Genomic DNA, 27,673 nt, shown 5'->3' with positions numbered 1-27,673 from the left:
ACATCCGCCTTTAATTTTCTCATCAGACCATGGGCATGACGCGTTTCGGGGGTTTTTCCTTTCTCAAATGCCCCCCTGGTCGAGTTGTGTCTCTGCTTGCAGTTCCCAATTGTCAATTATTTATTTGCCAATTGTATATATATATCTCACAATTCCATCGGGTAATCGTACCCGTAACAGAAGACGGCACTCACAAGGGGATGAGTTCAAAAGATTTTATTAAGAACTCCGGGCAAACAAAAGACGCGTTTCGGCGCTTAGCCTTTGTCAATTTCTGCGCCGAAACGCATCTTTTGTACGATTACCCGATGGAATTGTGAGCAGGATGTTGAAGCAGGAACACCCCCGCTTGACATGCACCCGATCCCGAGTGCAACCGGCTGGTGGTTTGGAGCTGGAATATATATATATATATATATATATATTGCTGACCAAAGTATTTCTGCGCGTCGCCACACACTCCCAGCTGGCGCAGATACTCAAAGCACGGACCAAATTTCACGGTGTTCAGTCTTTTATTCGCATGTCGGTTTCATAACGTTTCGGCACCCCTGTGCCTTGCTCACATGACAGCGATAGTGAGTGAGGGTAAAGTATTTAAAGTGAAAGTGCTCAATATTGAATGGACAAATTCAAATAGACATGGAAAGAATGTTTGTAAGGGGGACATTGGTTTTATAATACAAGGGCATATCCAACAACACATTATTCAATCATATTGATGTGTCGACATACCAAAAGTAATAATTATCAAATATATAGGTGGACACTTTGTGCAAAATATCACAAAATTATTGAGTACAAAATAGGAGGGATTATCAAAGTTAAATTCCTATTGTTAAAAATACAATATTATAAATATTTCATATATTTACAATTGGACAAAGTTCAATAGCCCCTATAGCTTTGTTAATTCATTCCATCTCACATTGTCCCTTGTGTCACCTAAAAGTAGGACATAATCCTATACTTTAATTCATCATATGGACAATCATATAGACAACCACCCTACCACGATCTATTCGCCATGCTATTATTTTATATTTATCCAAATGTGCTATTCAATCTTGCCACTGACAAACTAACAGAATATTAACTTCTCATAATACATTCTGTTGTGCTCACACCTAATAAAGTAAGTGACTAGTGCTAAGATAACAAAAAAAAAATTTTCCTCAGTTTCTTATTTCCTCTTGTTCAAACCTGCTGATGATATTGCAGACAAATCCTTACACAGATTTAACTGAGCCCAGTTAAAAATATATATCCTTGAAAAATACATCAGATCATATCATGCATTAGACCACTACATATCAATATTCCTATGGGTAGTAATCTCTAATACTCCAAAGGAGCCCAAATGTTGCAAAACGCTGATCGCCCACGCTTTTCCAATGTTCAATTTTTGAGCTTTGGCTTTTAACAGTTGATACATCAGGGATAAGTTCATAATACATGTTTGTAGTTATTTCCAGGGCATATATATATATATATAAGAGAGAGAAGCTTGTGGGGCTGCTGCCTGCACGATACATGCTCTGTGCTTGTCTGGTAACCTCGCACTGCTTATGCCTTTGGGTTAGATGGTCTGTGTGTACAAGAGAAGGTTGCACCCCTATGCAGCTGGCTGTCCCCCGTGATTCCTTAGACACACCAAAGAGGTACAACATTTGCAACAACAGCGTAATATTCACTGTGTGTGAAAAATAATACATCTGTTACTGCTACCCCATGCTACATGTGTTACCCAAGCTTTCAAGCATCTATACAGTATACAAAATCCAAATTCAGTGGCATGTTTGCGTAGAGTCGGAAATCCTCATTCAGGGCTGATCTCCATATTTGATTTAATAATTATGTTCAATAAAAGTGTCAGGCAAAGTTCTGATGTCAGTACATTTCCATTACATAGACTCAGCGTGTTCTATTTTACTTTATTCACAGGGAGTACGAGCAAGATTGCTTACAACTTTCCTGCCCCCAAGCGGACTCTTCTTTTCTTATTCCATAGAGGCTGGCGACTGAATTTCCATGATGTGGCTGTATCTGGCAGCACTACTGGGCCTTTACTTTCTTTTCCGCTGGTACCGGGAGAGGCAGTTGGTACCGAAACTGTCGGATAAATATGTCGTGATCACTGGTTGCGACTCTGGGTTTGGTAACCTTTTGGCACGGCAGCTGGACATGCGTGGGATGCAAGTTCTAGCTGCATGTCTGACACAAACTGGAGCAGAGGAGCTGAAAGACGCCACCAGCCAGCGACTGAAGACGGTCATCATGGATGTCGCCAACAGCGAGAATGTGGATGCAGCCGCCCAGTGGGTGAAGCAGCAAGTGGGTGAAAAAGGTACAAATGAATTGATTTCCTGTTTGTTTTTATCAAATTTTCACCATCAATTTAATATTGAGGATTCAAAATGCATTCTCTTTACCATCATTTTAAGACATGGGCTCTTAGTCAGTTAAATGTACTCAGAATAAGTACATATTTTAGGAACATTTTGACAATTGACCTTTGAACTTCACTGTTCAGGACCAATTGCTGGAGGTTCCTCCCCTTTAATTAGGATCTACCCAAACCATAATGTCTCTTTTTAAAACTATAGTCCAGCAGCATTACTCTCTCAGGTGGGACTAAGCGGAGTTTCTTGCAAGCTATACCAAGTTTGGCATGTCCTTTAGGATCCATTGATTAACACAAGACTGTTTCATTTCCAACAGTATTATCAAGCATCAAAGGTTGCACTTTGCACCGAGGTCTGCTGATTCTTTTGGTAAAATAATGGAGAATTTAATGTCAATATTTTCGTTCAGACAATAGGTTTTGCTGATCTCACTGTGAATCATGGTTGTGTATATCTGTGCAAATTATTGCAGTGAGTACTGAGGTCTTTTACATTAAAGGAGCAGAAATGTATGTATGGAAGAACCTTATTTGTCTGCATCTCGCAAAAGCCCATAGCTAGTGTATTGTGGTTGCTGAGCAAAACTCGTCTGAGGTGCACATTGACTGCTGTGGAGAAGTAAGGGCCATAAACTGTAGTGTACTGTAGCATTTTATGAGACACTAAAAGGCATGTAGATGGACACAAATGTACTTCATATATCGTGCCTGGTTGGTAGAATGTGGTTTTTAGAGTGCCTACGTCAGAGGAATTTGGGGCCATATTATCAAGAAAGGGCGCTACTTTATCGCCGCTTTTATCGGCAGGAAACTGCCGCTAAAGCGGCGATAATGGTCTTGATAATATGCCCTTGTGAATTCCCGTAGAAGCCCAGGTTCTGGTGTTACATTTTTCAAATAGTCACGGTAATGTTACAGTTGTGTCTTGCTTGTCAGAGTACATGAAGGAACTAGCGAGTTAATGGATCAAAGGATAGCTCGCACATTAAGGACAAGTAGTTCTTGTGTCACTTAAACAGTTACAGGATGTGTTTCAGGTTGAATGACGTTTGTTAAATTTACTACCATAAAGCATGGGACTAAGGTCAGAGTGAAGCTACCGGGTGTGGTTGAGAAAGAATCGTTGAAATATGGAAGAGATATGGCAGTGAAAGAGGTGAGAGGTAAGGTAATAATGCTGTTCCTAACGAATGAGTGATCTGAACTATGTATGTTAGAGTGAACACAGACAGACATGGTTTTGACAAAGTGGAGCAAGGTTGTAGCATTCCTGATTCTTTGAATTAATTTGAGAAGGAAAGGGCTGAGTGAAGTGCTGGCCTTGTCTTCTTAGAAGGACCACAGAAGTATTCAGGTATCACGTAACTTGGAAAAAACAATAGGTAAGTAATATTCTTTATTGCTGATTAATTAAAATCATTGCACTGTACATCCATAAAATACATTTTCCGCTTTCGGCAATTTGATAAATGTTTGGTATTTTATATTTAACTTTTTCAGGCTATAGGTGTTGTGTTTGTAGTGCATAGGGCTGAACGAAATTACCAAGCGACTTTTAAAACAGACAACATTTGCCTGTTTTTCACCCGTGAAGCAGATTTAGCGTTGCTCCGCAGGTGCAAAAAAGATCAAAGTCGAACACAGGGGCATATTATCAAGGCAGGCGAAATGAAATTATCGCCGCTTTTGCAGCCGTTTTCGGCTGCAAAGCAGCGATAATTTCATCGCCCTATTAGCAAGCTGTGGCTAACATTAGTTAGCAGTTCAAAAGAAAAAGGTGTCCCGAATTATTCTAACATTAGTTAGCGACAGCTTTTAGGTGATAGCGAGCAGTTTGGGGCCCGCTTTGCATGTCAGCGATATTTATCGCTACGGACATGCAAAGTGGGCGTACCCAACCAGTTAGCGACTGAAAGCAGTCGCTAACGTCGCTATCGCCTATTAGCAAGGCAGGCGTAGCGATAAAAAAATGTGCGCTAAGCGCGAATATCGCTAAAAACTAACGCCTGCTCAGACCAGTTCTTAGCCATTATATCCAATGGGAGGTGGATATTCTGGCTAAGACCCTATTGGCGATGATGCGTGAATATCGCTGGTTTTCCAGCGATATTCACGCATTTCGCCGATATCGCCGGTTATTTTATCGCATTGGAGATAAACATTGCTAATAGCACGTCATCTCTGCGATATAATCTGGTGATGGTTGGCGATAAAAAAAATGTCCTAAGCTTCTTTAGCGATAAATATCACTAGTTGTTGATAATATGCCCCACAGTTTTTTTTAGGAGCACTGGAGGGACCAGGCAGTCTCATTACAATAGTGATCAATGCCCGGATCCCGGACAGTGCTGTTGAACGCAGCTCACCCACAAGCACTTGTCTGCAGGGACCTCGTGCCCATCTAGCAGGCAGCCACCACACATAGGGTCTCCAGATGGGAACCTGCGTTCGTGCACTGCCGGAGGCTGGGCGGGTTAATGAATGTAATGCATTTACTATTTTGAAAGTTACATTTTCTGGCATTTGACAGTGCTGGATGGCACATAAAAAATCGTTACGCGCTCTCCTCAATGTTCAATGTGAGGAACAAGAACATTTTGTGCTTTTGGGCATTTCTTCCTGCACTCGCCTTGTTTTTAATCCAGGAAAGGCAGGTATGGAATTTGTCCAAGTTTTGCATCCTGTTACTGCGAATTCAAATAAATAAATTGGCCATCACTGGATGAACATACACAGTGGAGAACACTGATACATACCACACAAAACAATTAATGTTGTTTTGTGTGGTATGTATCAGTGTTCTCCACTGTGTATGTTCATTAAACTAAGAGATGTGTTTTGTCTTGACGTGTATGTTTGTTCCACCTTTGAACGTGTTTATTTAGAATTTAGAATGCATGTATTTTAACTAATTTGTAATAGGCTGTGAGTTGAGTTTTCCTGTATAAAGAAGGGTATCAGAGTTGCCCTGTGTGGACCCAGTACATAGAATTATGGATGGGTGGCTGTCAGTAGCGAGGTTGTTTTGCACTGAGAGGGTTCTAAGATACACCAAATACATAGCATCAGTGGAGCTTGAGGTCTCTCCTTCTCTCAGTTACTTGAAACCTAGAGGTGGAAAAGAATAAAGTACTTAACTTTGGTAACAATATATCAGTAAGAAACATAGGTTAGTTAGAGATTCCTTACCTTAGATTTACCCCCAGGTGTCAGACTGGATCCGGAAAGTTTTTCGTCAGCAGTACACCTGCGCGTTGGAAGGTGGGTCGGTCAACCGCGTTCGTCATCGTTGTCACCTGGATGACACTGCGGTAGCTATATAGACGCTGCCCATGCGCGCTTATGTCAGTTCTGTACACGACTTTCCACACCAGAAGCGCAGAGCTATGCAAGACACTGACCACTGGTGCACAAAACTAGGGCCCTAAAAGGCAGTCCTTAACCCTAGAAGTCAGTTCGCAGAACGGGGAGGATGGGTGGGGCGGTAAGGAATCTATAACTAACCTATGTTTCTTGCAGATATATTGTTACCAAAGGTATGTAACTTGTTGATCTGAAAGAAACAGTTAGTTATAGATTTCTTACCTTGGAATAGATACCCAGCAGTCTGCGAACTAAGTTCACACCAGAAAGTCCTGGAGAACAGAACGGCCAAATAAGCCGTCTCTCTGGACTTGGCTGTCCAGGCAGTGATGTTTGGTGAGCGCGTGCAGCGATGCCCACGTAGCTACCTGATAGGCAGTAGCAGTCGGTAGTGGGAGTGGTGCCGGGCGGTGACGTGGGGCGGTGGGAAGGGGCAAGGTTGGGGAATAGTAAACTACGGAATACGGCCAAATACTCCCACTACCGACCGCTACTGCTGACAGATGTCAATAAGAGAGACTTCCCGTCCCAAAGTAGTAGTAGCTGCTGTCGCCCTGGTGGAATGGGCGCGCAGCCCCACTGGAGGCTGCTTCTTTGCCAAAGAATAGCAAGCTTTGATGCACAGACAGACCCACCTGGAGATGGTCCGTTTGTGCACGGCCCGACCTTTCTTAGCGCCCACGTAACCAACAAAGAGCTGGTCGTCCACCCAGAATTGTTTGGTGCGATCCAAGTAGAAGGAAAGCGCACGTTTTGGATCCAGACGGTGGAGCCTCTCTTCCTCTGTTGAAGGATTTGGAGGCAGAATGAAGGTGGGCAAAGTGATGGTTTGGCCAATGTGGAAAGAAGTAATCACCTCAGGAAGAAAGGAAGGTTTGGTTCTGAGGATGACCTTGTCCGGATGAACAGCCAGAAAGGGAGGCTTGAAAGAAAGAGCTTGTAGGTCATTCTCCCTGCGCACAGAGGGGATGACCACCAGAAAGGCAGTTGTCAAGGTGAAAAGCCTGAGAGGACAGTTATGCAGCGGCTGAAAGGGAGCGTACATAAGATAGGTAAGAACCAAGTTCAAGTCCCACCTAGCCATTACGAAGGGAACAGGAGGTAAAAGATGAGTAATGTCCTTAAGGCAATGATTTACATAGGGGACTTGAAAAGAGAAGACTGATCAGGAAGACTAGGGAAGGCTGAAATGGCCAAGAGATAGCCCTTTAGAGTGCCCAGAGCAGAGCCCTGCTGGGCCGAAGAAAGAAGGAACAAGAGAACCTCAGAAAGAGGGGCGGAAAGGGGATCCACAGCCTTTGCTGTGCACCATGCCACAAATTTGTTCCATCTGCAGGCGTATACCATCTTAGTGGAGGGACGCCTGGCTGCCAAGATTACATCACAGACTTCGGGAGGCAGGTCAAACAACGTCAACTGCTGCTGCTCAATCTCCATGCAAGTAGGTGGAGGCTTGACAGGTTCGGGTGGAGGACCGTCCATCGCTGCTCCAACAGAAGATCCTCCCGAAGAGGCAGTCTGATTGGAGGATCGTGGCCATGTGTATCAGCTCGGGATACCAGACTCTTCATGCCCAATCCGGATCCACAAGAATGACTTGGGCCCGGCCGCGCATGATCTTCTTTAGCACTCGGGGCAGAAGTGGTAGAGGCGGATAGGTGTATAGAAGACCGCAACTCCACTTGCGACGAAAAGCGTCGCCTAGCTAGTGCCTCCTTGGAAATTCCAACACGCAGAATTGCTGACATTGCACATTCTCATCGGTGGTAAATAGATCTAACCAAGGCTCTCCCCAATGCTAAAAGAGACCTTGCACTACCTCCGAGTAAAGACACCATTCGTGATTTATCATGCACCTGCGGCTGAGTTCGTCCGCCCTGGCGTTCAGTGAACCTGCCAGGTGTTGAAACACCAGGGATATGCCCTGAGGTTCCAGCCATGTCCAGAGGTGGAGGGACTCTTGACATAGGGTCCCGACCCCACCCCATCCTGTTTGTTGCAGTATCACATGGCGGTGGTGTTGTCTGTGAACACCTGCACCACTCTTCCCCGGACAGAGGGAAGGAATGCTTTGAGTGCAAGACGGATCGCCGGAAGCTCCAAAAGGTTGATGTGGAGCCCGGGCTACGCCAGAGACCAGAGGCTTCTGATCTCCACCTCTCCCATGTGGCCGCCCCATCCCAGAAGGGATGCATCTGTCACCACTGTGTGTTCTGGTTGGGGAAGGAAGGGGGATCTGCCGTTGACCCAATCCTGGTTCGTTAGCCACCACTGCAATTGTCGTGCAGTGCCCTTCGAGATCTGGACGTAATTGGACAGATTCCCCTGATGCTGCACTCACTGGAACTTCAGGTCCTACTGCAGAGCCTGCATATGCCACCTGGCATGATCTACCACTAGGATACAGGAGGCCATGAGGCCCAGCAGCCTCAGGGTCATTCTGACCAAAACCTGAGATAGAGGCTTAAAGATCGGAATCATAGCCTAAATATCCCGGACTCGCTGTTCGGGAGGATAGACCCAAAAATGCATCTTGTCCAGAACTGCTCCAATGAAGAGGAGCTTCAGAAAGGGAGTTAGGTGTGACTTCGGCACACTGATGGAGAACCCCAGCGAATACAGGAGGTCGGCCGTAGTCTGGAGGTGGGAGACGACAGCCTGGGGCGAGCCCGCCTTTAACAGCCAGTTGTCGAGATAGGGAAAGAATGGAACTCCTGATCTGCGCAGATGAGCTGCAACCACTGCCATTGCTTTTGTGAACACCCGGGGGTGCTGGTAAGGCCAAAGGGGAGCACAGTAAACTGAAAGTGCTAATGGCCTACCGTGAACCGTAAGTAACGCCGGTAGGTCAGCAGGACGTCCTGCAAGTCCAACGCTACCATCCAGTCTCCATGGTCAACATTTTGAACTTCTCTTTCCGGAGGAAGCGGTTGACATCCCTGAGTTCCAAGATGGGATGCAGGCCTTTGTCCTTCTTGGGCACCAGAAAGCAGTGGGAATAGCAACCACAACCTACTTCTGGGACAGGAACAAGCTCAATGGCACCCTTGGCCAGAAGTGCCGAAACTTCCTGTTGGAGGAGGGCCAGATGATCCTCTGACATGCAATAGTATCGAGGTGGCATGGATAGAGGGTTAGTCTCAAAGGGGAGGGAGTAGCCCCTTCGGAGTATTTGCAAAACGCACCTGTTCGACGTGATGGTGCGTCAGTGGGGGAGGTGATGGCGAGTCCTGTAGCCCAGTGGTGATTGGTGGCCTTGAAAGGTCAGACTAGGAGGGTTTGGTGGCTGCTGCAGAGGGGGCTGTGGTGGACTGGCCTGCTTGCTGGCCCCCAGAACCACGGTGTTGGTTCCCACGTCCTGTGGCTCAGGGTGGGACGTGGCAGGGCACCCCTTCCGTAGCCATGAAAGGGGCAAACGGCAGACTGTGCAGGGCAGGTGGTGGAGGGGCCCAAGGACCTGGCCGTAGCCCAAGAGTCCTTAAAGCACTCTAGCGCCCTGTCTGCTTTGTCACACAATAGGTGTCGGCCATCCAAGGACATGTCCATAAGGGTGGATTGGACATCCCCGGAAAAACCAGTCGACCTCGACCAGATGTAGCAGTGAAGTGTGACCGACGTGGAAATCGTCCTGTCTAATGAGTCGGCGGTATCCAGCCCACAGTGGATGGTAAACTTTGCTGCTTCTCTCCCTTTGGCAACTGCTTGAGAGAGTACAGCCCGGGCCTCCTTCCGGGCACTGAGGCAGCACTTGCACAACCGTATCCTACACGGAGTGGGTGTAACTGCCCAACAGACATGCAGTGTTTACCGACCGCAGTCCCAAGCTGGAGGAAGAAAACATCTTCCTAAAATAGTCCAGCTTGTTGGATTCCCTATCTTCTGGAGTGGTAGGGATGCACCCTTGGAGGTGGAGGTTTGGACCACCAAGCTCTCAGGGGTGGGGTGTTGGGAGAGGAAAGTGGGGTCGCCCGGGCCGGGCGGTGGCGTCAGCAATCATCCTATCCACAGGAAACCCTGAGTTGGGCCTGGACCAGGTGCCCAAAAGGATGTCGGTCAGGGCTTCATTAAACGGCAGCAGGGGCTCCAAAGAGCTCGCCACCGGTGGAAGCACTTCTGTCAGGAGGTTAGTCCTAACTGCCACCGTAGGTAGGTCGGGGTGGAGAGCCTCGGCTGCCCTACGCAACACCACAGCATAAGACGCTCCCTCCTCTGTAGCCACTGTAGGAGGAGACAACATGTCAAGATCTGGTGAGGTATCCAGACTACTGGCTTCCCCGAGTTCCTCTCTCCAGTCTGGTTCATAACTCAACTGGTCAGTCAAAGGGTCTCCAGACCCTCCCAGCCCTCCTCACCTTCCTCTGGCTGCCAATCTGGTCTCAAAGAGCCAGGGTAGAACAGGGGCACAGAAGTACCTGCAGGCGTCCGATAAGGCATTTGGTTGACGCCATTTCCAGCACCATGTCTACCTTGAGGTGGAGGCCGGGGCCGATGGCGGCTACGGACGTGGTGCCGGTGGAGTTGGCGCCGATAGAGGTGTTACAAGGTCGACAGGCACCAATCCGGATCCAGGCCTGGATCCAAGGGGACCCACCGGTGCCGAGGCCAAAGCCACCAGTGTCGAAGACCCAGGGCCTCCTGCTAAGTCCGCGGGGCCCAAATGCGCGCCAGCGGATTCAGGCTGCTCAAAGATGGTGTGCATCAGTTCGTAAAATTGACAAAGCTGGGCAGGGGTCGGTCCGGGTCCTGGAAAGGGGGAGAAAAGCCGGAGTCGACCCTACAGGCTCCGCATGCGGAGCCGCGGGAGGGGCAGCACCCGCATCCCTCGTTGCACTGGCCGCGGACAGGAAGAAGTCGAAGAGCGACAATGCTTCTTCAACTTTTTCTTCTGCTTTGACTTACCTGATCCTGAGTGCGAAGACTTGGAAGAAGAATGATGGTGACTGCCGGTCCTCGAGAAGCTTTTGGGACTGCTCCCGCAAAGACTTCGGATTCATGGTCCGGCAGTCGGGGCATGACTTGGGGTCATGGTCGCGCCCCAGGCAGAAGAGGCACACGAGGTGGGGATCCATCACCGACATCAGACGGTTACAGGAACCGCAAACCTTGAAGCTGGACATCCCTCATTCACCAGAGTCGATGGACTAAAAAACAATGTCGACAAAAGTCAAGAAAAAGTCAGTCAAACAGTGACTGGAGGTACCGCTCTCTCCGGATCTGCACTAGCTGGCACGGAAACAGAAAGAACTAAAGTCACCGAGCGAGGGCGGCATCTATGTAGCTACTGCAAGTACATCCCGGCGACCATGACGCTGACTATGAATGCGGAGTCCACCCACACCACCTTCCAACGTGCAGGTGTACTGCTGACAAAAAACTTTCTGGATCCAGTCTGACGCCTGGGGGTAATTCTAAGGTAAGGAATCTATAACTAACTGTTTCTTTCAGATATTACCATTATTGCCATCTACAATTTTATGTTTGTATGCCCGCCCAAACCTTTTCCATACGTAGTTGATCTTAGGGATTTGTAGGATAAGCTGACTAATAGAGGAGCCGGGGCAAACCATGCAAACCAAGGCTTCGCCTCCTTCAGTCCTGTTTCCCCGTAAATACTTAAAAAATACATTTACAGTGTGTTCTTCTGCCGGCCTTCTCTCACCAAAATACACACAGGAAATGTCTGGTGTGTTTCCATCCTCTAACACCGCCCAGGGGTTCTTCCTTTCTCACTGTTCCTGATTTCAGAAAAATGTAGCACGTGGGGGGAGGGGGACTGGATAATATTGAGAACAATTCCTCTTGTGATCTGTTATTCTCCACCACAGTTCCGGAGTCAAATTTCTTACGTGGCTGCCATTGTGATAAATTAACTAACAATGTAATATATATGCATAAATGACACATTCATTAACACTGGCACTTGCCTTACTAGAGTTTTAAGGGTATATTAAATGATGCCATCTAAGTGCAATTCCAACGTTTTTCTTAATTGCAAAATCATACATGGATTTGAGATTTCCTGACACCTAGGCCGCAGAAAGGCCAGATAGACTACTCTAAAGAAAGACCTGTGGTGTGCATGAGCCTTATTGACTTACTGAGATGCAATCTTGTTGGGAAATCTCTGTTGACCTTAAAAGAGACACAATCCTTTCAGGAAAAGACCACCTCAACTGTAGGCCTGCCTATTCTGGATTGCCCTGTTTATAATCCGTGCCTTCCTTCTTTGCAGGTCTCTGGGGCTTAGTCAATAACGCCGGCATTGCCCAGCCTACTGCACCTAATGGGTGGCTGAAGAAGGAGGACTACGCACGGGTTCTGAATGTCAACCTGCTGGGGACTATCGACGTGACCCTGAAGTTGCTGCCTCAGCTGAGGAAGGCCCGGGGCCGGATTGTCAATGTTGCAAGCATCATGGGGCGAGTCTCCTGCTCTGGCGGAGGCTACAGCATCTCCAAGTTTGGTGTGGAGGCGTTCTCCGACAGCCTTAGGTGAGCAAATGCTTGTGATTATGGCTCTCACTTTTCCTGTAGAGAGGGCCTAGTGTGATGCAAGAAGCACCAGAGTCTGGAAAGTTCTGGACTGTTGACAGTTTTTGAAACCAGTTGTGAGACAGTGCGGTCTAGTGACTACGTTGTTTATTATGGAACTCGGATAACTTTAATTTCACCTGTTTAATTTTCCCAATTTTTTAGCTCATTCTTAAATCATTCGCTCTCAGCTTCAATTCTACAATTGGGAGCCCATAGCAGGGGCGGCTCTAGGCTCATGGCTCATGGCGGCCCTGGGCAGGGAGCGTAGGTAGGGGGCCCCCGGAGGAACTCAAGCGCAGAGGCCAGTGAAGAGGGGGGGCCTCAGGGTTTTTGGAAGTGGAACAGAGCTGGAGGCTGCCAAATCCCTGCCAGGGGCCGCCACTCAAATATGTATCCATTCTCAGAGGATTATTATATCAAGGATATATATTGGCATGGTGGCCCCTGGGGTGTGGCCCCCCTGTGCACGTGCACAGCTTGCACATGCCTAAGGCCGCCCCTGCCCAAAGAAACAGACTTGATACAAGCATTAATCACTGTGTATCCTAACTAGACAATTAAACACTGGAGAAGATATGTGAGAAATAATTTCAGCAAAAGCTGTGAACACCTGGCAGTGGAAATAAAACTATTAACCAGTAGTTGGCTGAGTATGTCAGATGTTTTGGATACCTTAGCCAATTAGAAATAATTACATGCAATCAATTTAAAATGATGTTGAGAGGCCGAGGAGTTGTTTGGATGACTCCAGTTCAGGTTGACCAAGTTCAGGATATAGTGGCCCTGGCAGCGAGCTACATAAGAGGGAGGAACTGAGGGGGGAAGCGGTAGAGTGAAACTTAGGTATTCTGGCTTTAGTGAGAAGGTAAGCGAAAGCATCAACTGTGGCTCAGGGAGGTAGCAGGTCTGATCTCCAGCACCAATAGTTAAGCTAGCCTATAAGGAAGTCTTTAGAATACCCAATAGTCTGTTGCGATGGCCAGCCTACATAAGCAACACGTCTCGGACCATCATTGAGACACTGAGATCCAACAAAGTAAAGGCAATATGGGTTTCCAGAGATTTAACTCACAAACACACTCCTTACTGAAATTAAAAAGATAAACCATGTTCCTGTGGTCTAAGACATATTCTATGCCAAAGGCTACATATCCTTAAGACCAATCAATGAAGAAAAGGCACATCTATACAAAAAAATCTAGAAAGTTACAGACAACATAGGGGAGTTGTTCAATCATCCTTGCAACAGAATGTAATAAAAAAGGTCCTGAACTAGCCTATAAGTATTAGAAAAACTCATAAGCTTGTGAAAGTAAATTTTGGAGCAGAGGGTGGGGAAGAAGGAGATTTTCAAAAAAGGGTGGCGTGGAGCTAATCAGTTTGATATTCAAACCTTTCTGGGAACACTCGTCATGTGAGTCAATAATCTTGTAGGCGGGCTTGCGCTAAAAAGGCCCTCATGACTCCTTGCCTAAGAAGACAGGACATCTTAAGTGGTCATCCTTGTTAGGTTTCCCCGCATCCCTCTGCCCTTGTCTTCTGCATAGACTGCAACTCTTACAAATCCGATTGTCTGAAAGGGATTCAGTTTTTCACTCAGACGTGAAAATCGAAAGACAAAAGGATGACACCCTGTATGTCACCTACCTTTTGATCTCTTTTTTGTCAGTCAAGTAGTATTCTTCAAAACCATGGAAGCAAGCTGACTTGAAATGGAAAGACTTTCTACTTGGTGAGGATGGAATATTGTCATTTTCTCTCCAGCAATGTTATCTAAAAACCAGGTGATGGGTCAGTAGGCGTACCTCAACCAAAATGGTTGTGTGGCTAAAAGCGAACAGTAGGGTGAAGTAACAATTCTAAGGAAAGTCACCCTTAGAAATTAAATGCTGGAAGAGCAGGCTGCCTGATAAGAACTGGTCTGATATGTAAACACAAGATATTGTGTTCCTCACTCAAGGAGCTTTCCCCTCAAAGAAACAGGATGTCAAACCATGAACATGATATTAGCAAAGTGAAAAAATAAGATTCTACACACTCTCTTGATAATCATCTGCTAAAATATAGTAGTTCCTGATCTTTGCTACAGCCATTCAGCCTCTCCTGTCTGAGAGTAACTGAATATCAGTTTTCCAAGTGTCTTCAATACTGTCCCACCTGAGGACGGCGTCTGTTTTGCTACTGCTACACACAAGACATGCTTGTATGGATTCTATTTTTGCAGTAAACAGGACAATGTCGCAGACCCTCTTACCAGTGGTGGGGTGGCGTCGGAAGCAGGTATCAATGGAGAAGAAGGTAGACTAATTAAATAAGTTGCTTTAGGTGGAAAAGGATGCATACCAGCTACGGGCGATACGCATAGTTCGGCAGAGCCAGTGCACCACACATTTATTTGTGTGCCCTCCATATACAATATCTAAGTGACCACTTTAGACTAAGGTGTTCAACAACCAGCAAGTGAAGCAGTCACTTCTGGCATAAAGGGAGCAACAACCAAGTCTATGGCTAACAGTTGTGGTTTAGAATATGGAGATACATTGTTGATGCTACATAAAAAGTATAAAAAGGGAGAATTAAAAACACAGTTTCATCGGTAAAGTAATTTTAGAAACCTATGACTAAGATAGGTCCTTTGAGATTTTGATGTCCTAACTGAATAATGATTTCCTGCTCTTGCTGTATGAGTGGTAGGTTCAGCATCAGTGTTGTGTGGGGGGTGGCTTGTGGTTGTATGGATTGAAACTTTCCTTTGCCGTTCCCAGCATAGTTAGGTGGAACATAGAAACATTTATTAATGTTATAATGAGCTTCACATTCTCATGTAGATTAAGTCTATATTTTGTTGGAACTAAGAATAATGGTCATTTGGTGTCAAAATAGTTCAGATATAGTATTTGTTTAATGGCTGAGATATTTCCTTATGTTCTTTTCAAGATAGATCATGAACTGTACTCACTATAAATACATTAAAATGTGGCACGTCTCAGGCAGACATTTGAATTGAGAACATTATCGGATTTGATTGTCTGCTGCCAGTGGTGGGCATGAAGATAGACAAGACATTTGGGTAAAATGATCCATTGAATGAACAGTGCGCGATCTCCAACAGTACGTATAAGGCAGTTCTGTAGTACCGAAAGAGAAATTTCCTAAAACTTCATAAAACTCTAGAGCACCTGCTGGAAGCTAAGAGGGAGGACTTCAAACCATTGGCTCAAATCCAATCCATCACACTATAGATGGAGGCATCAAATACCAAAGGTAGACGAGTTCTGTGTGGAACACATCTACCTTTGATTCCAGTATTCTTTGGACTATTGCTTGCACATATCGCCATTACACATCGGAATGCGTAATTATACACTATTACTCCCAAGAGCACAGATGTTGAGTATGAGATTTAATCGCTGAACCCTTGTTCCGTTCTGCAGGAGGGAGCTCAGTGCATTTGGTGTGAAAGTCTCCATCATCGAGCCTGGTCAATTCAGAACCCCCATCATGAACCCGGAGTCTGTTGTCAAGAGCCTCCAGTCGGTCTGGAGCCGCGTGCCTGAAGAGATTAAGACGACTTATGGAGAGCACTACCTCAATGCCTGTGAGTGAACAGGATAGAACAAAACAGATGCCAGTACTGAAAATCACTTAAGTATTATTCCATCACCGGAACCAAAGCAAATTTGTCCAAGGTTCCAAGAAACATTTATTTCTCAAAACATGGTACCATTTTTTTATTTTTTTATTTATTTATTTATTTATTATTGTGAGTGGCCATGAGGCTTTTGTTAGTGTGATCCCTTAGATTGCATGTGAAAATGAATGTGACTTCTTTGAATGCACTAAGTAGGTTTTATGAGTTCTGCATTTGCATATGGGGCTGAAGTTCAACTCAGAGGATGACTGGGGAGGCTGGGAGCTCTTTGGGTTTATGGGAGAGTGGCTATGTACCTGATGTACCCCAGGTGCATGATAGGGGGGTTGTGAGCTCTTTGGGTGTTTTAAAAGGGGATCTAAGCTCTTTGGATGGCAAATGTCAGTTCTTTAGGTGCATAAACATGTGATATGAACTGCTTTTCAGGTGACGGTGCTGTCTTGGAATGCACAAGAAGGGCAAATATATGCATTACTGTTTCATGAGAATGTGAACGCCAATCGGTCACAATACATTATTTGTGGTTTTCCTGTGCATGAGAGCAATTGTGGGCTCAGGGTTCACTGGAGGGCCAATTTGTGCTCCTGGTGTGCACAGATGTGTGAAATGTAAGATATTTATGTTCTCAAAAAGTTGACTGTGAATTATTTGGCCACATGCAACTGTGAATGTAAACTCCGTTGATGCAGTAATGGGTGAATATGTGCTCTTGGGTACAATGAGATGGTCATTACAAGTTCGTCTGATGCACAATGTCTTACTTAGGAGTCTTTTAGGTCTTTGAGATGATGTATGTGGTCTCTTTGGCTGCATAAGAGGGTGAACATAGGCTCTTCAGACACACAAGAGGATAGATTGTAGGGGCCTCATTTATGAGAAATGACGCATTGCTGCGTGAAAGCAGCGATGCGTCACTTCTCAGTGCGCACTCCTTGCGACATACCTGATGCGTCATATTTAATGTATGACGCATCATGTCGCAAGGAGTTACAGATACGTCAGTATTTCTGATGTATCTGTAAGCGCAAAAATGACGCATTGCTGGAGTGTGTCACAAAAGTGACGCAACTCCAGCAATGCGTCCTTTCACATGGGGCAAGCCACATGTGAAAGGGCCTGCGTCAGTCTTACGCCTGCTGTGAGGCAGGCGCAAGATTTTGACGCAACAGCGTCCTAGAAGTGACGCAGTGAAATCTCATTGATTTCACTGTGTCACTTCTACGAGGCTTTTTGCGGGGGAACGCCCCCCGCATACATTATACCTGATGCAGGTATAATGTAGCGCAGAGGTTTACAAAGTGACACATCTGCTTAGATGCTTAACTTTGTAAATAGTGCGCAACAGGAGGCATGTTTTACGCCGCTGATGCGTCACAAAAAGTGATGCATCGGAAGCACAAAACTGACGCAAGGCCTCATAAATGAGGCCCTAGGTCTTTTGCTACATAAAGTAATATGAGCTCAGTGTATATATTACTGTAACGATGAGCTCTTCGAAAGAGAAGGCCATGAGTACTATTCGGGTGCATGATGGTGAGAATGTGAGACCCAAAGTGTCAGTGCGGAACACGTCTGATCTACAGGTGCATAAGATTGACTGTGCATTCTTAAAGTGCACAAATAAGTGAATGTGGGCTCTTTGGTTGTATGAATGCCAGTAGTTTGGGCAACTGAGACACTGAAATCAAGCTCTTCAGATGCATGTGTATGCTTCAGGTGCGTAAGAGGATGAATGTTTGCTCTTCAGGCACACAAAGAGATTAATGTAAGCCCTTTGTGTGCACACATGGATGATTGTAAGGTCTTAACGTACACTAAACGGAGAATGCTAGCTCTCCCTTTAGATTACATGAAATTGTGAACATGAGCGGGTAGGGAGCATGAAATAATGAATGTGGGCACTTACCTTGCAAAAGACTGTTAATGAGCTGTGCACTTGCAGTTTCACAGTTATGTTTGTCAGTGCTGCCTGCTCTCTTGATATAGTTTGCCAGGGGAAAGCCCTCTAGTTTGTTCTAGGTAATACAGAGGAAGGGCCACAAACACCGTACTCTACCTGCTCTCATGTCTACGGTGTTTCCCAATCCCCAGTCCACGCACTCCCTAGTGATTCAGGGTGACCCAGGCATCAGAGGTTCCTCGCTTTCTAGAGCGATAAAGGCTGACACAGGCATAAAACTGGGTAATGCATGCTTACTTGATGTATGATGTCTGAGACACCAAACTAAGTTTGAAGTTATGATTCAGGCAATACACGTTGTGTGCTCTAGTCACTCAAAGTGACACTGTCCTCAGACTACTTGATCTCCTGAAATATACAGGATGAGAAAGACATGAAACGTTATATGTTCTTTGATTCAAGATGTCAAAATACTCAAACAGTGTTCTAGCTTTATGCAGCTTGAGAGGGGCTTGAAACTGTGTCTGCTACTATGATATGCGATATCTGAAAGAGACACGTTAGTGATAGATTCCTTACCTTAGAATATCCCCAGGCGTCAGACTGGATCCGGAAATTTTTTGCGTAGCAGTACCCTTGCGTGTCGGTAGGCGTTGTCTGCGGCTCCGCGTCCGTCGTCGGCGTCGTGGGCGCCGTGATGATGTCGCCGGAGTACTTAGACGCCGCCTCCGCGTCCTGACGTCAGTTCTTCTTTTTTCCGCGCCAGCAGCGCAGATCCGGAAAAAGTGGTACCTTAGTCACTTTTTGACTAAACTTTTTTGATCTTTTGTTCTTCCTTTTTCGAAGTCTTCGACTCCGAACGGTGCCAGTAGGGGTGCCAGGTTTCAAGCCCTGTGAGGATTGCGACCGACTGATGTCGGTCACCGATCCTCACCGTCGGTGTCTCCACTGCCTCGGCGTCGATCACGACGACAAGACCTGCTCCGACTGTCGGGCCCTGACTTCGAAAGCTAGGCGGGAGCGGTCCTGCAAGCGACTCGAACTCCAGCAGTCAGCCCTGCGCTGAGAATGGTCCCGGTCCGGACGGAGGTCGAGGGACCGGTCGCGGGAGAGGAGCCATCGGAGCTCCGGGAGTCGACATCACTCCCCTGGGTCGAAGTCGTCAGGTAAGCACAAGAAGTCGAAGAGACGTCATCGCTCTTCCGACTCCCCCCGACGCTCGCGCGACGCGGCCGGGGGTTCTGGTGACACCGCCCACGCGACTCCGTCGGAGTCTCAGGCACCGCGTCCGGCTTCATACCCTCCGGTCCCTGGGCCTAACGCGGTGCCGGAGGAGATCGAGCGGTTCCTCATGGCCATGAGGTCCCTCTCTCCTCCGACGGGCTCCGCGGTGCCTTTGGGCCCAGCGGACCCGTCTGGAGGGCCTAGCGGGTCGGGGGCTTCGGCTTCGACGCCGCCGGCGCCTTCGGGCCCGGCACCGCAGGGCCCCGCTGGATCCGGTTCCGGATCCGGGTCGCCGCTGGTGGACTTAACGACCTCCCCGGCGCCGACCCCTCAGGTGTCACCCCCGGCGCCGCCCGAGGGCGGCGCCGTCCCCGATGCCTCCCTCGACCCGGTTCCGGCGACGGAGCGGCGCCGCTGGGCGCCGCTTCAGACGCCGTTCGGAGAGTTTACTTTCCATGAACCGGCCCCATCATTTTCTTACCCTGAGTACCAGGAGATGGGTGATGAGGAGTATTGGGAGGGGTCTGAGGACCCTCTGACCCGTGAGTGTCAGTCCCAGGAGGACTGGACAGGTGACCTGGGGGATGCCAGTGGTCTGGACACTTCGCCGGACACTGGCTTTGTCTCACCTCCTACCGTGGCTACGGAGGAGGGGGCAACCTATAGTGTGGTGTTGATGAGGGCAGCCAAGGCCTTGGGCCTTGAGCTCCCCGTCGCGGCCGTGAGGACTAACCTCCTCACTGAGGTCCTTAAGCCGCAGTCATGCTCAGCCGAGCCTCTGCTGCCGTTTAACGAGGCCTTGACCGACGTTCTTTTGGGCACTTGGTCCAAGCCCGCTACAGGTTCGCCTGTAGATAGGTTCGTGGCCAGACGCCACCGCCCGGCCCCGGGCGACCCTTGTTTCCTGTCCACCCACCCCACCCCTGAGAGCCTGGTGATCCAGGCCTCAAATTCCCAGACTGCATTCCCGTCGGCGCCGCCTGACAGGGAATCCAAGAGGTACGAGCAATACGGCGAAGGGCAAAGGGGGCCTACGCCCTATCTTGGACCTAAGGAACGTCAACGGCTTCCTCTGGAAGTAAAAGTTCAAAATGCTGACACTGGCTCAGTTCTTAGCTGCCCTGGACCCAGGAGACTGGATGGTAGCGTTGGACTTGCAGGACGCTTATTTCCACATCCCCGTCCTGCCGGCCCACCGGCGCTACCTGCGGTTCACGGTTGGCCACGAGCACTTTCAGTTTACCGTGCTCCCCTTCGGCCTTACCAGCGCCCCACGGGTGTTCACAAAGGTGATAGTGGTGGTTGCAGCTCATCTGCGCAGGTTAGGGGTTTCAGTCTTCCCCTACCTCGACGACTGGTTGTTGAAGGCGGGCTCGCCCCAAACAGTCGTCAGCCACCTCCAGACAACGGCAGACCTCCTGCACCAGCTGGGTTCTCCCTCAATGTGCCGAAGTCACACCTGTGCCCCTCTGAGAAGCTCCTCTTCATCGGAGCGGTTCTGGACTCTGCGCAGTTTCGGGTTTATCCTCCCGAACAGCGGGTCCGGGATATTCAGGCTCTGATTCCACTCTTTCAGCCTTTATCCCGGGTCTCGGACAGGTTGACGCTGCGGCTTCTGAGGCTGATGGCCTCCTGCATCCTACTGGTGCATCACGCCAGGTGGCGGATGCGGGCTCTGCAGTGGGACCTGAAGTTTCAGTGGGCCCAGCATCAGGGCAACCTGCCCGACCACGTCCTGATCTCGGAGGGCACTGCGAGACAGCTGCAGTGGTGGCTCACGGACTGCGATTGGGTCAGCGGCAGATCATTCTCCCTTCCCCAACTGGAGCACGTAGTCGTGACGGATGCGTCCCTCCAGGGCTGGGGAGGCCTCATGGGAGAGGGGGAGATCAGGCCCGGCTCCACATCAACCTTTTGGAGTTGCGGGCGTTTCGTCTAGCACTAAAAGCATTCCTCCCCTCTGTCCGGGGGAGTGTAGTGCAGGTGTTCACGGACAACACCACCGCCATGTGGTACTGCAACAAACAGGGCGGGGTGGGGTCGTGGACCCTTTGACAGGAGGCTCTGTGCCTCTGGCAGTGGCTGGAACGCCAGGGCGTGACCCTGGTGGCTCAACACCTGGCAGGTTCTCTGAACGCCAGGGAGGACGAGCTCAGCCGTCGGTGCATGATGGATCACGAATGGCGTCTGAACTCGGACGTGGCGCAAGGCCTCTTTCAGCAATGGGGAGAGCCTTGGTTAGATCTATTCGTCACCGAAGAGAACGCGCAATGTCATCAGTTCTGCGCGTTGGAATTTCCAAGGCGGCACTCGCTCGGAGACGCTTTTCATCGCGAGTGGAGTTGCAGTCTATTGTACGCCTTTCCGCCTATACCACTTCTGCCCAGAGTGCTGAAGAAGATCAAGCACGACCGGGCACAAGTCATCCTTGTGGCTCCGGAATGGGCACGAAGGTACTGGTACCCAGAGCTACTCAGTATGTCAGTCGATCCCCTGGTTCGTCTGCCTCTTCAGGAGGACCTTCTGTCGCAGCAGCAGGGGACGGTCCTCCACCCGATCCTGTACAGTCTCCACCTCCATGCTTGGAGATTGAGCGGCGACAGTTGAGGCCATTTGACTTGCCTCCTGAAGTCTGTAACGTCATTCTGGCAGCCAGGCGTCCCTCCACAAAGTCCGTATACGCCTGCAGGTGGAACAGATTTGTGGCATGGTGCACAGCAAATGCTTTGGATCCTCTTGCTGCCCCTATCTCTGAGGTTCTTCTCTTCCTTCTTTCTCTTGCCCAGCAGGGCTCTGCTCTGGGCACTATCAAGGGCTACCTTTCTGCCCTTTCAGCCTTTCTAAGGCTGCCTGATCAACCTTCTTTGTTCAAGTCCCCTATTTTAAATCGCTTTCTTAAGGGCATCACACACACGTTTCCTCTTGTTCCGTTTGTGATGCCTCAGTGGGACTTGAACCTTGTTCTTACGTTTCTGATGTGCGCTCCCTTTGAGCCACTTCACAACTGTCCTCTCCGCCTTCTTACTTTGAAGACTGCTTTCCTGGTTGCCATCACCTCTGCCAGGAGAGTGAGTGAGCTCCAAGCCCTTTCTTGTACTCCTCCTTTCCTTTCTGTCCATCCAGACAAGGTTGTGTTGCGTACTAAGCCATCTTTCCTGCCCAAGGTTGTCACGGCCTTCCACATCGGGCAGTCTATCACCTTGCCAACCTTCTTTCCGCCACTGCATCCCTCTAAGGAGGAAGAGCGGCTCCACCGTCTGGACCCAAAACGTGCGCTCTCATTCTATTTGGATCGCACACGCCAGTTCCGGGTGGATGACCAGCTCTTTGTTGGTTACGTGGGCGTTGAGAAGGGGAAAGCGGTGCACAAGAGGACCATCTCCCGGTGGATCATCTTGTGTATCCAGGCATGTTACTCCTTTGCTAAAAAGGAGCCCCCTGTTGGATTGCGGGCTCATTCCACCCGAGCCACGGCGACTACAACTGCCCTGGGCCGGGGAGTGCCCTTACAGGACATCTGTCAGGCAGCTACGTGGGCATCGCTGCACACGTTTGCAAGACACTACTGCCTCGACAGCCAAGTCCGGAGGGATGGCTTCTTTGGCCGTTCTGTTCTCCAGGACTTTCTGGTGTGATTATTGGTTCGCAGACCCAGCACCGGGGTTGGTATTGCTGGGGTATCTATTCTAAGGTAAGGAATCTATCACTAACGTGTCTCTTTCAGATGCACAAGTTACTACTTGTGTAACGATATATCTGTAAGAGACATTAGTTAGTGATAGATTCCTTACCGACCCACCCATCCTCCCCGTTCTGCGAACCGATATCTAGGGTTAAGGTCATCCCCTTTCAGGGCCCTAGTTTCAATGGCACCAGTGTTGGTTTTTAACATGGCTCAGCGCTTTTGTCGCGGAAAAGCTGTGTCTAAGAACTGACGTCAGCACGCGGAGGCGGCGTCTAAGTACTCCGACAACGTCATCACGGCGCCGACGACGGACGCGGAGCTGCAGACGACGCCTACCGACGCGCAAGGGTACTGCTACGCAAAACATTTCTGGATCCAGTCTGACGCCTGGGGATATTCTAAGGTAAGGAATCTATCACTAACTAATGTCTCTTACAGATATATCGTTACACAAGTAGTAACTTGTGCGTCACAAGTATCGAAGCCCACATGTTTTTGGGATGCAGAGTTGGACAGGCATCAAACTGTACATGTTCTCCTTCTATAGGATGCCACAGGACCCAACTGCTCCTTATCTTGTAGGCATGATGATAGATGGGCTTCAAACTGTGGGTGCTCTCCTAAGGGGGAACATCCTTTACAACGCAACTTTTACTCCGCACTACCATTACGATGCAGCTATTACAACGCAAGTCGTTACAACGACTTGCGCTGGAGGGCGCTGGAGGATAGGGAATAGTTTAATTTTCTATCCAACACCTTCCCTACTATCCCCGGGGACTGGAGTTGGAATAGAAAATTAAACTATTCCACTATCCAGCGCCCCCCAACGCAAGTCGTTGTAACGACTTGCGTTGTAAAAACTGCGGTGTAATGGCATGCGGAGTAAAAGCATGCGTTGTGATGTCATACATCCCTCCTAAGTCAGTGTGTCAAGCATGGAACTGCGCATGCTTTGAAGATAAAGGCATACATGGAAATCACACTGCTTGTATGCTATAGGGTGAGGTGACACAGTCATCAGGGTATTATTGCTCACCACCAGAATGCCCATAAACATGAGTCCCTGCACCTAGGGAAACACAGAAGCGTTGGTGGGTATTAACACACCAAACACTGTACGCCAGACTGTTTTGTGGCTCTGTAAACTAGCAAAGGCGAACATAAGTGAAACAGATTTTTCCTTTCATCCACAGATTGTGAATATGCCAGGACTTCCCTTACCAGTGGCAGCGAGAACCTGACCCTAGTGACCAACTGCATGGAGCATGGGCTGACGGCGCAGCACCCCCACACTCGCTATTCTGTCGGGTGGGATGCAAAATTCTTCTACATACCACTTTCTTATTTGCCAACGGCCTTTGCAGACTTCCTGCTGACCCCTTCTGTAAAATCTATTAAGAGGAACTGACCTTGGGTCACCAGCATGGGATAGCCAAAGCCACACACAAATAACTAAGACCTAGGAGAGAGGTTTGAGTTTGTAGAGAATTCAGGAATAGGGTGTTGCCTCCAGACACCAGCCTGAAATGTGACTAACCCTGCCTCATCCTTATGAAGCTTCAGACCCTTCAGAAAAAGTGCTGTCCATCCATAAGCATGCGCATACTTATTCACTGTACCTCTATTCTAATTAACTTGGATACTAACATCTGGATTGTAATATTTTAAGTAAGGAAGCGTGGAACCGTTTTTGCTCCTGAGCTGCCAACTTTAAACTCTTTGTAGAGCCAAACAAGAGTTAGATGTCACATTTGCATCATGAACTTTAAACTATGTACAAATCAGATCACAGTAAGTTGCGGGGACAAACTAGCTGGACTTCAGTATTTATTAGGGAGAGAATGTTGTCTATGAGAAAGGTTATCATCTCTGCAACCAGAAGTCGTTCTGTCTCTCTAGGTGGACACATACCTTGAAGCTGGTCAATTTATTAGCTGCCCGTACCACTGCTTGAAATTTGGAAGCACCTTGACATGGATTAAGTGCTGGTAGTTTGTGCAATATAAAAAAAATTACTAAAAATGTACTAATGATGCCTTGAGGAAATGGCCCTTCTAACTAAGATATTAGGAGACGGAATTTTGCTTCACTTGATATAAATATTTTACACAGTAATTTTCTCACTGTCACCTGCCAATACAATTATGCATCAATAATATTGGGCTTCCCCACCTTAGACTGTATTCTATGTGCTAGACCTAGGAACGCTATACTACCCATGTTGAAAAACAATACGCTGTCTGTTATAAGAATCATATCAGGTGCTATATCTTGAGAAAATTAATAAAATATGTCTTTTTTTTAAAAATCAATAATATTGTTGGATACTTCAAAAGACATTGTGTTGCCAATGACAAATAGGCTTGATGAAACCCATCTCTAAAAATGATCGCAATATTCAGCATTCCCTAATTTGTGAAATGTTACCTGAGAGGTGCCCTTCAGCATGAACACAATTTCTCATGTCTTTTTGGTTCCTTCATTGGATGTGGTGGCTCATGATTCGCAACTTTTTGTTGCAGATCAACAAAAAGATCTAAGTTACTTTCTTTACGTAATTATTGGAAAACTGAATGTGAATGTAGATATTATAACCCCAAGATAACATTCAATGATACTAAAAAGCAAAAATGACACATTTTTGAATAATAAAAGTAGATGACAAAGTCAATGAAATCAACAAAAAGCAAAAATCAACATCTGCCATCAGTCATTCATTCAAAAATTTGACAAAGTGCCAGTTTGATAGGAATCACTGACTGGAAAAGGCAGGTGCAGCAAATGGCACACACACGCCGAGTGAATACCATTAAAAAAAAACAGAGTGGCAGCCTTTAGTACCTCTGGCTGACTGTCAGGTTAAAGTTTCAGGTTACTTTCTTAAATAGTACTGTCAAAATTAAACTGATAAATGAGAAAAAATTGACAAATTCTCATAAACATTGATTCATAATAAAAACAGAAATGCCAAATTAAGAGCAACAAAGGACAAAAGCAGTTAAAGATTTTAATAGAATCACCAGTGGAATATTTTTGTTAGTTTAACTGTTTTTGTAATCCTGGAGTATAATCGAAAGGCTCCCGAAGGAGTCATTTAGAGAAAGAATTTATTTGATGAGTAAATATCTTATAGTTGGTGTCAAATCAATCCAATAGTTTTAGAAACTGTAAATGTTTTGTAAATATTAAAATAGTCTACTTCAAATCCTTAGCTGGGCAAAACATAGCAATATTATCATTTCTTAGCAGGGTTGCATTATTCTAAAGAGAGGTAAAATCCGCTGGAATAGCATTAGTAAGTGTTGATGATAGTAAAAACATGCATGTTCTCTTCTTTAGATTATTTGCTTAGCATGCTCATCTGCGAAATTAATTCAAAGATAAAACAGTCTGAAATAGATCAAACCTTTGACTCCTTCATTGTACAGACACCTTGGTCCACATGCCTACCCACAATACAGCAAAATAAATGCACAATGTTTAACTTCATCACAGCCACTAGTTGAGTAGAACATTCTCTAGACAATCGCCAGAAGGACTTGAGATTTGTCTCTGCAAATCTTGCATCTCTCCTCCCTGCCCATGCAACCGTGCTGTTTTCTCATCTGTACATGACTGTCAGGTTGTACCCCACCCTCCGCTGCTCTCTGCCTTTTGTAAAACACTCCATGGATTTGTAGGACAGACAATATATGAGATTGCCTGTATATGGTAAAGCTGGACTCTAGAAAGCTTACGAAGAAAAGAACTATACCTTCAGTCAAAAAGGGAATAGTCTAAGGTATCCTGAGCATATACTAGTTGGTCCTGCTGTTAATACAGAGATATGCAGGTTTATTTACAAGTGCTTTTTGGTGTGAGTTATTCGAAGCAAGCGGATGGCTAGATAAAAAGCCACCAAAATTGGACTCATTGTTTACTGAACTCATGAAAAGCTGTACTACAGAATGGGGTATTAAGTTTAGGAGGGTGTAGTGTGGTAAAATTGAATATATGTAGAAGCCATCGAAACAAATTACATCTAGTGACGCATTTATATTGTATATAGAATTGAATGAATGTACAACTGTAATAATGGCACTTCAAATCTGTACCTAGTGATACAGTACTAGTGCACTAGATAACGCTCAAAGACTAGCTATGCTTCTTTATTTTTTATCTTTGAGATAAATTAAAGGATTTTCCATTTTAACTAACTAGTCTTACCTGTATTTATTTTGCATTATCCTACCTAAACTTAGCTTTGCTATCTTTTATATAGGAAGCTGTTTGAGTGCCTACTTCCAGTTTGCATGGACAACTAACTTAGGTCTTAGTATTACTGCTTGTCGTATTAAATTTCAAGTGACATCATATAGCACAATCACGTATATATAACAGAATCATTTGAATCGTGCTTTTCAGACATACCATACTTCTTTTTTTTTCAGTTTAAGAAATTTTATTAAATTTTTAAAGATAATAACATTACATACGTTATGAATTCATAGAACGCAGATATATAATATAAGTAAATAAGAAATACATAACATATGCAAGAATAAAACTAAATAGATTGATAAGGGGGGTATAGAGAAAGTAGAAAGGAAGAAAAAGGGAAAGAAGCAGACAAAGAACAAGAAAAAGAGAAGAAAGAGAAGAAAAGAAAAGAAAAAGAAAAAGGGGAAAAGAATGTGGGAGTAAATAGAAAGTATTCAAGAAGGAGAATTCGAGGAAAGATATGATGTGAAAGGAAGCCATAGAAGATCCGATTTAATTTTTAGGGAAATAGAAGAAGAGGCAGCAATAGAGATCCTATGTTCATCACATACAAAATTCCACCAAGTATGAGCAGAAAGCTTAGAATTATCTTTCCAACACGATAGAATGACTTTGAATGCAATAGAGATCAACAGGTCTAACAATTTGA

General features: G+C 46.7%; 1 protein-coding gene across 2 annotated transcripts in view; it reads left to right on the top strand.

Moving 5' to 3' along the window:
• The window catches only part of LOC144829898 (retinol dehydrogenase 7-like), a 451,309-nt gene extending 424,353 nt beyond the window's left edge, over window positions 1-26,956 (top strand). For both annotated transcript variants that reach the window (XM_078688866.1, XM_078688865.1), the window contains exons 2-5: window positions 1,945-2,347; window positions 12,000-12,258; window positions 15,735-15,898; window positions 23,958-26,956. In XM_078688866.1, the coding sequence (XP_078544992.1) occupies window positions 2,032-2,347; window positions 12,000-12,258; window positions 15,735-15,898; window positions 23,958-24,172 (954 nt within the window). In that variant the 5' untranslated portion in view covers window positions 1,945-2,031 and the 3' untranslated portion in view covers window positions 24,173-26,956. The remainder of the gene's footprint in view (window positions 1-1,944; window positions 2,348-11,999; window positions 12,259-15,734; window positions 15,899-23,957) is intronic.
• Window positions 26,957-27,673: the final 717 nt, after the last annotated feature.

Source organism: Lissotriton helveticus, chromosome 1_1, assembly GCF_964261635.1.
Source record: "Lissotriton helveticus chromosome 1_1, aLisHel1.1, whole genome shotgun sequence".
NCBI lineage: Eukaryota > Metazoa > Chordata > Amphibia > Caudata > Salamandridae > Lissotriton > Lissotriton helveticus.
Note: the sequence above shows the minus strand (reverse complement) of the source record. Positions and strands in the feature narration are given on the sequence as shown.